The sequence below is a fragment of the Saccopteryx leptura genome, chromosome 2, assembly GCF_036850995.1.
Source record: "Saccopteryx leptura isolate mSacLep1 chromosome 2, mSacLep1_pri_phased_curated, whole genome shotgun sequence".
Taxonomy (NCBI): domain Eukaryota; kingdom Metazoa; phylum Chordata; class Mammalia; order Chiroptera; family Emballonuridae; genus Saccopteryx; species Saccopteryx leptura.
Window position 1 is genome coordinate 301,771,990 of NC_089504.1, and position 12,591 is coordinate 301,784,580.

Consider the following 12,591-nt stretch of genomic DNA (forward strand, 5'->3'; position numbering starts at 1 on the left):
TCGCTGGCAGAAGCTTTCTCTCTACAGCCAGGCTGCTGAAAGGTAACTCAGTCCACTTCATTTAATACTTATATAGCTCTATAAGAAGAGATATATACAGGGAAAAAGAAAAGTACAATTTTTTCTCATTTTGAAAATTCTGAATGATTCTGCTTTGCCAGAGAGCAAAACACACACACACATGTGCAAACACACACACACAAAAAACCCAAAAGTACTCTCTTTGAAGGTAAGAAACACCACATTTAACTAAGCTTTAGTAATGATGGGGGCTTGGAAAAAAAAGGTGAGGACACCTGAAAAGTAATTTTATTCTTGTTGAACCTTAAACTTATCAATCACTTCTGTCCTTGAATAGGTTTACCTTCTGTTCGGTACCTGGCCACATTCACTGGAAACTTAGCAAAAACATTCAGTGACTCCATTGGAAGTTAGGTACAACCACACAACTAAGATGTTTTTACTATAAGCCTATCCACATTCCAGATAGACTTTAGAACTCTTAATACCTCTTCTTTTATAGAAATTCTCTCTCTATCCTGAGGTAGTTAGATTAGGGGCAAGAAAGCTAACTTCCTTAAATGAGATGGAAAAAAACATTTTCCAACTATCACTGCAAATAAGAAATCTTTCATTCAAATACAAAATCAGTTACCTCACCTGTACCACAAATTCTAGTTTGACGGTTTTTGCTCTTACTACTTCACTTCAAACAGTGACATTTGTTAAAGAAACAGTAAGTTCCTCTTCTGGTTTCTTTAGAATAAAAAAAAAATTAACTGTGTTGAAGATACTACTAAAAATATTTCACCTATCAAATATGGCCTCTGATTTGAAACACATAGGAATTTTCCCAATTAACTTTCAAATCTTCCCAGAACTTCTATTTAAAAAAATATCATCCTTAAAGTAATTTGAATGAATGCTTTAACAAAAAATGATTCACAAGTTTCTAATACCATAATTATTAGTTTTAACAAGTCTCTGAAATATGTGTGGCATCAGTTTTCTTAATTACAAATAAGATGTCAATAGTAGGGAAACATTTTTGATATAACAGAACATTTAATTATGTCAGTTTCCTTATAACACACAAGTCATCTGATGATGGTCAGATTGGCCACTTCCACTGGCTGGCAGGAGGTTCTTCCACTAAAGGTTCCCATGGTTTCCACTGTATCATTTTTCTCGCCAGGCTTAGTTCATTTTCAGCCTGTTAACAAATATTTTTAAAAGATCATTTGATTATACTGTTTAATAGGTATTTATCATAGCTCATAACTAAAACATAACTATTAGAGCTATTTTCATATTAATACCTAATAAGTTGTTCTATCATCAAATGCTAAACATTATTAATTAAATTACCTTAATTGTCACAGTACACAATCACCATGAGTAAGAAAGGATAGGTTTTTATTTTTTCTATTTGGTTATAATTTGCTATTAGAGTGTTCAAAGTTTAGCTGGTGAGTTTATAATCTTGTCTACTTTATAATTAGACTACAAATTCTTTGAGGATCAAAAGTACCAGTATGTCTCCTCATCTATGATAATGACTTTCAAAGTGTATTTTTACCATGACCCACAGTAAAAAACAAACTAACAAAAAAAACATTTTACTAAGGGATCCAAAATGCACACTAACTCAAACAAAAAAAAATATATTATCCTTACCACATAGTTGCGATACACTATATTTTCTATTGTATGTTGTAAGTGCTAGTCACAGGCCACCTAACTGATCTGATCTCATGACCATGTCACATGAGACCAGTTTGTACCCAGTGATCTAGGGAATGTAAAATACAACAGGCTCACAAAACATATTTATTGATAGAATTAGCTTCCTTAATCAGATTACACTGTAGTTGCTTTTTCCTTTCAAACACAATTTATAACACATTTAACAAATATATTTTAGGTATCTTATTATATCACATTTTTTCTAGAACAAGACACATTGGGTCTTGTTCTCCGGCTAACTCAGAATGCCGCTGAATACTTGTCAGTGCTCAGTCTGACAACGGCTATGATAATCTAGTTAAACGGCAACGTTTTGTTTGTGCCGGTGGTTGGAAACAGCAGCAATGGTCTCAAATGCATATAAATAATGAGTTCAACAGTAGACGGAAATCTGGGGGTAGAAGGATTCACTGAGACTGAAATGAGAAAAGAGTATAAATACTGATTAAAAATATCCCTTAGGATGGCCGTTTCCCTGACTTCATCTTGGTCTGGGTCTCTTGAAGATTGATGTGTCTCTATGTCCCCAAAGCACTGCACAGTATGGGCAGGCTGACTACCCTGAACATCACTGAAGCCAGCCAGCCCTTAGTCCGGGGGCTGGACCCAGTGGCATGTGACTCCCTCCCTCCCTTGTCTCTAGCTTCTAATGCACTATCCTTCCTCATTCCTCTCTTCCTACCCCTCTAGAAGTGGGCTGTCAAATGTGTTAGCCACTATCTACACAGGACTACTAAGTGAGCACTTGAAATGGAGCTAGTTCAAATTCAGATGTGCTGTTAAGTGTAAAATACACACCAAATTTTAAAGATTTAGTATAAAAAAGAATGTAAACTATATTTTTTACATTCTTTTTTTACTTTCAAAATATACTGGGTGATATGAAACAATATTAACCTTATACTGTCCATGAAAATGTGCAGAATTATATAGCTGACTTAAAAATACTTAACGTACCCTGAGACTATAATTGCATGATTAATGTACCAACTAAAGTCATGATCAAAGTGAAATCAGGTAGAAAAGGTAGAGGAAAAAGAAAGGGACAATAATAAGTTTGCAGTAAGTTCCCATCACACCAGATCTAATACCACAGTCAATATGGTAAATGGATAGAAAGACCAGCAAAATAGGCCTCTGAGTGACTGAAACCGTCTCCATCCATCAAATGCTGTCTGAATGCCCATTCCCTTTAACACTGCTTCTGAATACCGTGAATATTGATGAAACACCTCCCTAATCTACAGTAATCTTCAACATTTCCTTCTATTTGTCCTTTGTTAAAAGGCAAGGAAACTTAAGAAAAAATTATTACATTTTTGAAAAAATATTTTTAAAATGTAAAAATTAAAAGCTGAATAATTATAAGACTTGAATGAGAGGAACACGTGGGGGTGACAGCGGGAGGATTCTTTGACCAAATATAAATTTTAAAAACCTCTACATATCGCAGAAAATATTCGATTGAAGTCAAAAGGCAAAGAAAGGACTAAAAAGAAAATGTTTAGACAATATGATAAAAGATTAAGATTAGTATCTCTTTTATTTTAAAAAACACTCAAAGAAATATATAGGAACACTAAAAGCAAATTATAGAATAAAAATATTAATAATTCATAAAACATGAAATATAAGAACATATATGTAAAGTTTAACCTTACTAGTAAGTGGGGGGGATGCACATCTAAAAAAAGGGCATCCTTTTCCCCAACTTATTTAAAAATTGGTTTTCCTTTCTTTCCGGAATGTCGGCTTTGTGCCTCTACACGCTGTCTCTGAACTCTTGGAGCAAAACAACTTGTTCTTTACCTGCAGAATCACCTCTTCTATTTGGCCACCCTGAAGTTGGTCTTCTAATTTTTTAACATTTGTTTCCTATAATTTAAGGAAAAAAAAATTTAAACAATGGAACACAATATCTGAGTGTTTCAATATCCTATATTTTAAAACTCATATGTAAAAAATGCACTTGCTATAACCAATGTAATTACATTTTTTCTCATCATACTCTTAATAATTTTTATTATATAGGTAGAAACTCATTTCATTTATTTTACTGCTTTTCTATCTTAATATTAAAATGTATTAAACATGTGTTGACATGCTTATCAAGAATAAGAAATAAGATGCCTAATTCAAGTCTTTCTAAAATACAGAATTTAAAATACCCCTTTATTTTCTAGGTATTGTCTACATTTCCTCTGAAACCATCAGCATTAAGAATAATAGCTACCAGTATGTTCCTGCCTCGGGCACCTGCTGGCTGACCCGGGACATCCGCATGGCTTGTTTCTTCACTTCTGTCCAAGTCTTCCCTCCTGTATCATCTCCTGAGGACCGACCACTGTATTGTGGTAAGCTGAACAATGCCCCACAAGACATCCCTGAACTAAGCCCTGGAACCAGTGCATGTTACCAAACACCTGCAGGTTTCATTAAGAATCCTGAGACAGCCTAACCAGGTGGTGGCGCAGTGGATAGAGCATTGGACTGGGATGCGGAGGACCTAGGTTCGAGACCCCGAGGTCACCAGCTTGAGCGCAGGCTCATCTGGTTTGACCAAAGCTCACCAGCTTGGACCCAAGGTCACTGGCTTGAGCAAGGGGTTACTCGGTCTACTGAAGGCCCACGGTCAAGGCACATATGAGAAAGCAATCAATGAACAATTAAGGTGTCACAATAAAAAAACTGATGATTGATGCTTCTCATCTCTCCTTTCCTGTCTGTCTATCCCTCTCTCTGACTCTGTCTCTGTAAAAAAAAAAGAATCCTGAGACAGGGAGATAGGGAGATTATCTTAGATTTTGTGAGCAGGCCCTCAGTACAATTACAGGTGTCCTTACAAGACAGAGGCAGAGGGAAATTACACATAGAAGAGGAGAGCGTGACATGAGCACAGAGGCAGAGTTTGAAGGGATGTAGCCACAGGCCAAGGAAAGCCAAAAGCCACCAGAGTGGTTGTAGCAAGAGAAGAATTCTACCCTAGAGCCTCCGAAGGGAGCACAACCCTGCCAACCCTGATCTGGGCCTCTGAGACTGATTTGAGACTTCAGCTTTCAGAAATGTAATAGCATAGGTTTCTGTTGTCCTAAGCCAGCACATCTGTGGCTGTCTGTCACAGCAGCCACAGGAAACTAATACATACGTAACACCCCTCACTGCCTGGGCACACACCGCGCTCCGTTTTGTAGTCCCCTTCACTATACTATCTTCTGACATACGATGTAATGTACTTCTTCACTCACTTACTTATTTTACCTATTTGTTTTCTGCCTCCCATCTTGCAAGAGGAGGCAGGATCTTATCTGTTTGATTCATTGCCATGTAAGCACTAGCTTCCACGCCTAGAACCATATGTGGCATACAACAGGCATGCAGTGTTTCTTGAATAAATAAAAAGTGCTTGGAAAAGAGAGAGGAAAAAAGCAGATGAACATGTTTGAGAAAGATTGTTTAATTCAGAATGAACTGAGCTGAGAAACCAAAAGTCAAAAATAACACCAGGAAGCTGTCACTGTCATAAGAAACCCAGGAAGGTGAAGGTTAAGAAGGCAAAGAATGTTTAAATACATATATTCAACTCAAGAAAGTGTGTGTTAGGAAAACAATTCAAAATTTGTCTTACTGAAGATAAGGTAAGTTAATAATGTGACTTTTATTTACCAATGGCATAATGCCGTGGAGCTTAATAAGGTACCACGTTCTACATCAGGCACGGCCAACATATGGCCCATGGGCTTGATCCGGCCTGCGTAATGAGTTTATGCAGCCCGCTATTAAATTTTTAATATTCTCTGTTACTTTAAAATCTCAGCTATTCAGAAGTGGAAGGGTCTCTAATTATTGAAAATCGAGATATTTAAGAAGATAGTGATACGCGGAAGAGAATTTCACGTGTAACTAATCTAGGGTTAACTTCCAATAATTGGTCGAATGGATTCGCAATACTTCTTTATTTTTTTAAAAAATTCCATTATAAAGATTTACAACTTTTGTACTCGTCTGTACTCAATATGAACTGTTTGACGTTCAGCGGAGATGTGAAACCCACATTCTTTTAGGCAGAGTTTGCCAATGTGCACCCAAGGTCAAACATTTCGTTATTTTTGTGGTCAAGTGTGCTGAATCAAGTGGCCCTGTAGCATAGACAATAGCTGCAGTTGATAACTAAAAACTTGTCCAGGCTGTTTGTAAAGCGAAGTAATTGTTTTATTTGCAATATAACCCCTTTAAGCTCATTCTATTCATTAAATATTGTTTCGATTGATTGTGATACAGTTTGGATGTATGTAATTATACTTTTATTAAAATATATTTTTATTAAAATATTGTATATTAAATTTTTTCACTCACATTTATTCATAAACAAATTACATAATAAAATTTTGTTTACTTAAACAAATCGTTTTTGTATTTAACATTTTTTCATTTTAATACTTCGTCCAGCCCGTGAAAAAAGTTTTCTTTCTAATCTGGCCTGGGGGCAAAAACTGTTGACCATGCCTATACTATATGCTCGCTATACACTTGCAACTGTGTTAAACACTGCACATAAATTACCTCATTCAGGCCTAACAGTGAGTGTTCAAGGTAGGTATTAGTATACCCAAGTTATAGATGAGGAAACTGAGACAGAAAAAATGGGCAATATGCAGTCACTCTGCAAAGGAAGTATTCAACCTGAGATGACAACTTCAGACAAGCTACAAACCAGTGCGTCCCCCCCAATATGCTATTACTACCTCCCTAGTACAATCTGAAACACTATTTCCTTCTATTTCAATTTAGTAAGAAGGCTTAGTAAATACATACTTTACAATCTTAACGATTTTCATTGAGACTCTGTGTGGCTCTGGGTTTAAAAGTATGATAATTTAATCAAAAACAGGAATCAGCTGTAACTATTATCTAGTGTTAGGGGTTGTTAAAAACTATCTGTATTTAGTCTTTTGGATAAACAAACATTTCTGAGGGACCTTATGTAAGTGCCAAGTACTATACTTGGTTCTGGGGAAACCAGATGAAAGCAACCATCACTCATTAGCAGCTTATAGACTAGTAGGGGAGACATAAACCACGCTGTGGTAAGTACAATGGAAGCAAGGAAGCTGTCAATCTCTACTTCGGGATGTAAGAAAAGGTTTCACAGAGAACGCAATGGATCTGGAGGGCTGAGTGTAAGAACTGTCAGACAAGGTGAGGGCATTTCAGGGGGAAAAAGAACACAATAAAAGTGCATGGAAGTCATATAACTGTCAGCAGTTTGGCATTACTGAGTGCAGGGTACAAAATAGTAAATTGGTAAGTTTGGGAAGATAACCTAGAGCCAGACCTTGGGGGGCCTTCCATCCATGCTAAGGACTTTATCCTATAATCCAGTGATCCCTAAACCTGGCTGTATCAAAATCATGAGATAAAGACAGCTAGGAGAGTTTCACACAGCCAGCTCAGCATAAATGTATACATTCAGTCTTGGAAAAATATTGAACAGGAAACCATGGTAAAGTTTTTAAGCGGAAAGACACCGTGATTTACATATTAAAAAACATCGCTTTTGGCAGGGTGGGACACACGGTGATGTAGAATGGAACTCCTCACAGACCAATCAGTTAAAAGGCAATTGAAATAGCACAAGTCAGAGAAAAGGATTTTAGAACTAATGAGTGAAAGTAGCAACAGTGAACTAGTCTCTCCAGTTGACACTGGCCATGAGAGGAAAGAGAGAAATAAGGCAAAAGTAAAGAGAAATATAAAAATACAATTTTCTTTTTCTTCTAAGATAGGAACATGCTAAATACATTTCAGGGCTATCTAAAAGATGATAACACAATGGGAGACAAAAAAGAGAAGTAAAGAAAAAAATGATTAAAGGAGAACAAGGTTACAGAGAAGAAAAGCGGAGAAAGGACAGAACACAGAGTTGAAGACATTTACCTATGAAAAGAAAAGATTTCTTACGCTGTGATGGGGGGAAATGCACAAGTCCATTTTCCTTAAGGAAAATCAAAAGAAATGTTAATTTCCCCCTTAGAGACTTTAATCTCTAAGTTAATTCCAGAATTAACAAGAATGAAAGTTCCAAATCAAATCGCATTGTTTTGTTGTATTCCTAAGGAAAATATAAAAATGCTATTGGGACTACAGTGTTTTGTAATCTAGAAAAAATACCTTAGACTACTTATTGTATATATATCAATTACTTTTGGAGTTTAGAAACACGTTTCAGATAATTACAAAAGTTCATGATATAATTGCTAGTGTGGAAATATGAAAATACTGCAATATAATTTGGTATAAAAGAATTAACAAAAGTCTACTGCAGACTCTTTGATTGGGAACCTTTTACAACTAACACAAGCTTGTATTAGTCTGTTTTGGCTCCCTCACAAAATATCATCAATTGGGTGGTTTAAGCAAAAGAAAAAATGTATTTTCTCACAGTTCTGGAGACTGGAAATCCAAGATCAAGGTCGGCAGGGTAGGTTTCTTGAGAGCGCTTTCTAGCTTGCAGACTGCCACCTTCTCACTGTGTTCTCACATGGCAGAGAGCATGAGCCCTCTGGTGTCTCTTCTTCTTAGGACACTAATTTACTGGATCAGGGTACCAGTCTTATGATCTCATTAATCTGATTACTTCCATTGAGGTTCCAGCCACATGGGGGATTAAGGCTTCAACATATACATTTTGAGGGGGCATAAACATTCAGTCCTTAACAACTGCTCAATAAAAGTTTTGGTAGAGACACAGACAACAGTGTGGGGATTACAGGAGGGAAAGGGGGTGGAGGGAGGTGACAGAGGGAAGAAGAGGGAATAAATGGTGAGGGAAGGGGACTTGACTTGGGATGGTGAACACAATACTATATACCGATGATGTATTGTAGAACTACGCACCTGAGACCTGTATAATTTTATTAACCAATGTGGCCCCAATAAATTCAATAAAAAATTTTTTTTAACAAAAATAAGTTTTGGTAGTCACGTGACTAATTTTGTCCTCTTCATTTTTGCAACAGAGCACTTTTAAAAAACTATTTCTGACAGTTTTCTTTAAACACAACACTTTGTTTTGCTTTCATTCTTCTCTACTCTAAAACAAAAGAAAAGAGATGAAGACTGGGCCCTGGCCGGTTGGCTCAGTGGTAGAGTGTCGGCCTGGCGTGCAGAAGTCCCGGGTTCGATTCCCGGCCAGGGCACACAGGAGAGGCGCCCATCTGTTTCTCCACCCCTCCCCCTCTCCTTCCTCTCTGTCTCTTTGTCTCTTTCTTCCTCTCCCGCAGCGAGGCTCCACTGGAGCAAAGATGGCCCGGGCGCTGGGGATGGCTCCTTGGCCTCTGCCCCAGGGGCTGGAGTGGCTCTGGTCGTGACAGAGCGACGCCCCGGAGGGGCAGAGCATCGCCCCCTGGTGGGCAGAGCGTCGCCCCCTGGTGGGCGTGCCGGGTGGATCCCGGTCGGGCGCATGCGGGAGTCTGTCTGACTGTCTCTCCCTGTTTCCAGCTTCAGAAAAAAAAAAAAAAAAGAGATGACGACTGGTATAGCTACAGACAAAAAAATAAAAGAGCAATAAAGGACCTGATAAGGGAGAGAAGTAAAAGAAACAGCTACAGTGGTTAACTTAGGGAAAGGACGTGAGCTTATTCTTTTATTCCAGAATTTCATGGGGCCTTGCATATAGAAAGCACTCAATAAACTGGAGTTTGATGAATGAAAGGGAGAAAGACTGGAAGAAAAGCATGGAAGGAAGGAAAATAGAAATAAGAGGAAAGTGGGTCAAATAAGCAAAAAATAAGCGACTGAATTGTTAAATGTTGCATTGGATACCGTAAATCAGAGAAAACCAGATGAAGTCAGCTACTTACCGCTTTAACCATATCCAGCCTCTCACTTGTAATCTGTTCTGTGTATTTTCTATATGCTGCATTTTTAGGGATTTGCTCAAGAACATCAAGAATCTTTGTGTACAATATTCTTAGTCTCTGAAACGACAAGTTTTCATTTAAAAATGCCACCCAAGATTTAATGGAACACTTTAAAACGTCTCACAGGTTTTTAAAAAAAATTTAAGGGACTCATTACTGTTTTTTTTAAAGGCATTTAACCTCTTGCTGTAATTTCTTCATGTCTGTGCCCTCTTTTACAATTTAAGAAAAATAAATTTTCCCTTATTATTTATATAGGATTTGAAATTTAATTGTACAAAATTGATAGGCATGTACATGGTGTGTGCGTGCGCGCGCGCGCACACACACACACACACACACACACACACACACACACACACACACACAGAAGTGGGGACAGGAGAAATAACCAGAAAGGGAGGAGGCAAAAGGAGCAGAGTGAACAACAGGAGGTGCCCTGAAGCACAGGAAAGAAAGCGCTTGATGGAGACAGTGCTATAGGATCAACTAAGCTGAGAAATGCAAGATGGTCACTGGAGTTAGCTTCACCGAGATCACGGTGACCTTGAAAAGAAAAGAGCAGTCTGGCCAAGCCTGACTGGAGTGTGTTCAAAGGGGAAAAAGAGAAAATGGATAATATGGACATTTTAACAATGCTAATTCTTCCTCTCCATGAACATGGTATATGTGTACAGGTGTTTTACCTCCTTGGTTAAATTTATGATGGTTGCCAGTGGGGAGAGGGGACTGGAGGATTGGATGAGAAAGATGAAGGGATTAAGAAGTACAAATTAGTTACAGGGACCTCAAGCACTGCATAGGGAATACAGTCAATAGTACTGTAATAACTGTGTACACTGCCAAGTGGGTACTGGAAAAATTGGCAGAAACACACTGTCAAGTACATGATTAACCACTGTGCTGTACACCTGAAACTAAAAATGTATATATACTGAACGTAAAATGAAATTGAAAATAAAAAATTTTGGCCCTGGCCGGTTGGCTCAGTGGTAGAGCATCGGCCTGGCATGCAGGAGTCTCGGGTTCGATTCCCGGCCAGGGCACACAGGAGAGGCGCCCATCTGCTTCTCCACCGCCTCCCCCTCTCCTTCCTCTCTTGTCTCTCTCTACTCCTCCCGCAGCCAAGACTCCATTGGAGCAAAGATGGCCCGGGCGCTGGGGATGGCTCCGTGGCCTCTGCCCCAGGCGCTAGAATGGCTCTGGTTGCAACAGAGTGATGCCCCAGATGGGCAGAGCATCGTTCCCTGGTGGGCGTGCTGGGTGGATCCCGGTCAGGCGCATACGGGAGTCTGTCTGACTGCCTCCCTGTTTTCCAACCTCAGAAAAATACAAATAAATAAATAAATAATTTTAATAAGATAAGTTAAAAAAGGAACTGGGAGACTGTTGAGCACAGATAAGGAGTCGTCTGTAAAGGGAAAGAGAAAAATGGTGTGGTACCCGGCGGGAGGAAAAGGACCGCAGGATATTTTGTGCGGTTTTTGTTGACGGTGGTTTGTTTAGCTGGAGCGTGCCTGGATCCTAAAGGGAAACACCAACGAGAAGGGAAAACTGACGACAAGGGGGTGTGCGGCATCTCGGGCAGCTAGGGGAAAGGTGAGAAACGGAGGCAGGTTTGGGAGGACACGAACATCAACAGTGAGAGTGAAGCCGCGAGAACGCCACACACAAAAAAGTCAAAAGACATGTGGCCGGAGAAAGCGGTCATGACAAGGGGTATAAAAAAGCGGCGCCCGATCAAGAAGGTAGATACAGCTCCCATCGTGAGAGCTGGCGATGGGCTGTCACTCCGGGCTGCAAACGCCGCACCCGGACCACCGGCGACCAGCGAGGTGACCTCTGCGGCGGAGAAGGAAGGGGGCGCCTACCTCGTGCGGACTCTCACTGACAGCCAATCCCACGAGGCCGGTAGTCTGTTCAAACACAAAACAAATCTATGCTGTTTACACCGCGGCGCGTCCCGCTCGCCCAGAAGCAACTGCAGGCTGGCACCTGCCCCCGGCCTCCCAGCGTGCTCGTCTGGGACTGTCTCCTGCCCCTGAGGGCAGCGCAGATCGAGCGCCCCGCAGCCCCGCCACGCCCGCGCCAGTTCCCGCTACCCGCCGCGGGATAAGGGGCTAACAGTCTAACTCCCACCGGTGACCTCCACTCGCCTCACCTTCTTCAGCAGGCCCGCCATGACAGCGCCGCGAGCCGGGGACGCGCGGGCCTCTGGGAGCTTCTTTTAGACCCGCTCAATCCACCGCCGAGGTCGCCACTCCGTCGCCTTGGAAACAGCTTGGCTCCTCCCCCTCAGGGTCTCCACCCGGGCAACGCTCTGCCCCGCCCATTCCAGAGGCAGAAATTGACGCACGCACGCGCAGTTCAGTACACCAGCGTCTACTCTAGTCATTTGGGGAAAGGGATGTGTGTTAGAAGTCCTACGCTTCGGTTCCTGTCCCCTCCACCGCCGATGGATTGCCCACAGGTTGAGGGAAATACCTGTACTCCAAGCTACCAAAATTTCAGACGTAGTTATTCTGGGAACCTGCACTCTGCTTAACCTTAAGCGAATTCTTTGGCGTCCCTTCCACGGTGTAGCCTGCAGTAAAATGAGGGTGGGCGTGAAGCTACAAGTGATCTGTTAACTGCAGAGGTTAATTCGTACAAGTATACCTGTATTCTCAGTATTTTGAGGAGAGCACTATGCAGTATGCAGTTGCGTTTCCCATCGCAACCCCTTACTTCTCCATTTCACTCACTGAAGCACGATCTCTCATTTCCCAGGTGAAGTGACACCAGACCACTTCTCCCCACTTACCTCTTGCAAACTTTTATAAAGCACAGGTTAGTTACTGGGACATAATTTGTAAGACAGGACCTCACATCTAGGAATTTACAGAACAACGACGAAGACAGGCATTAGTAAGTTTGATGTTCCGAA

General features: G+C 40.5%; 1 protein-coding gene across 2 annotated transcripts; it reads right to left on the minus strand.

The window, feature by feature from the left end:
- Nucleotides 1-287: 287 nt before the first annotated feature.
- NDUFA5 (NADH:ubiquinone oxidoreductase subunit A5) lies at nucleotides 288-11,949 on the minus strand. 2 transcript variants are annotated; one of them, XM_066362573.1, is made up of 5 exons: nucleotides 11,827-11,949; nucleotides 11,537-11,581; nucleotides 9,606-9,722; nucleotides 3,556-3,621; nucleotides 288-1,213 (listed from the first exon to the last, which is right to left on the minus strand). In XM_066362573.1, the coding sequence occupies exons 1-5, from the start codon at nucleotides 11,845-11,847 to the stop codon at nucleotides 1,112-1,114; spliced, it is 351 nt and encodes a 116-aa protein (XP_066218670.1). In that variant the 5' UTR covers nucleotides 11,848-11,949; the 3' UTR covers nucleotides 288-1,111. The 2 variants fall into 2 exon arrangements, with proteins under 2 accessions (XP_066218670.1, XP_066218671.1); XM_066362574.1 differs by lacking the exon at nucleotides 3,556-3,621.
- Nucleotides 11,950-12,591: the final 642 nt, after the last annotated feature.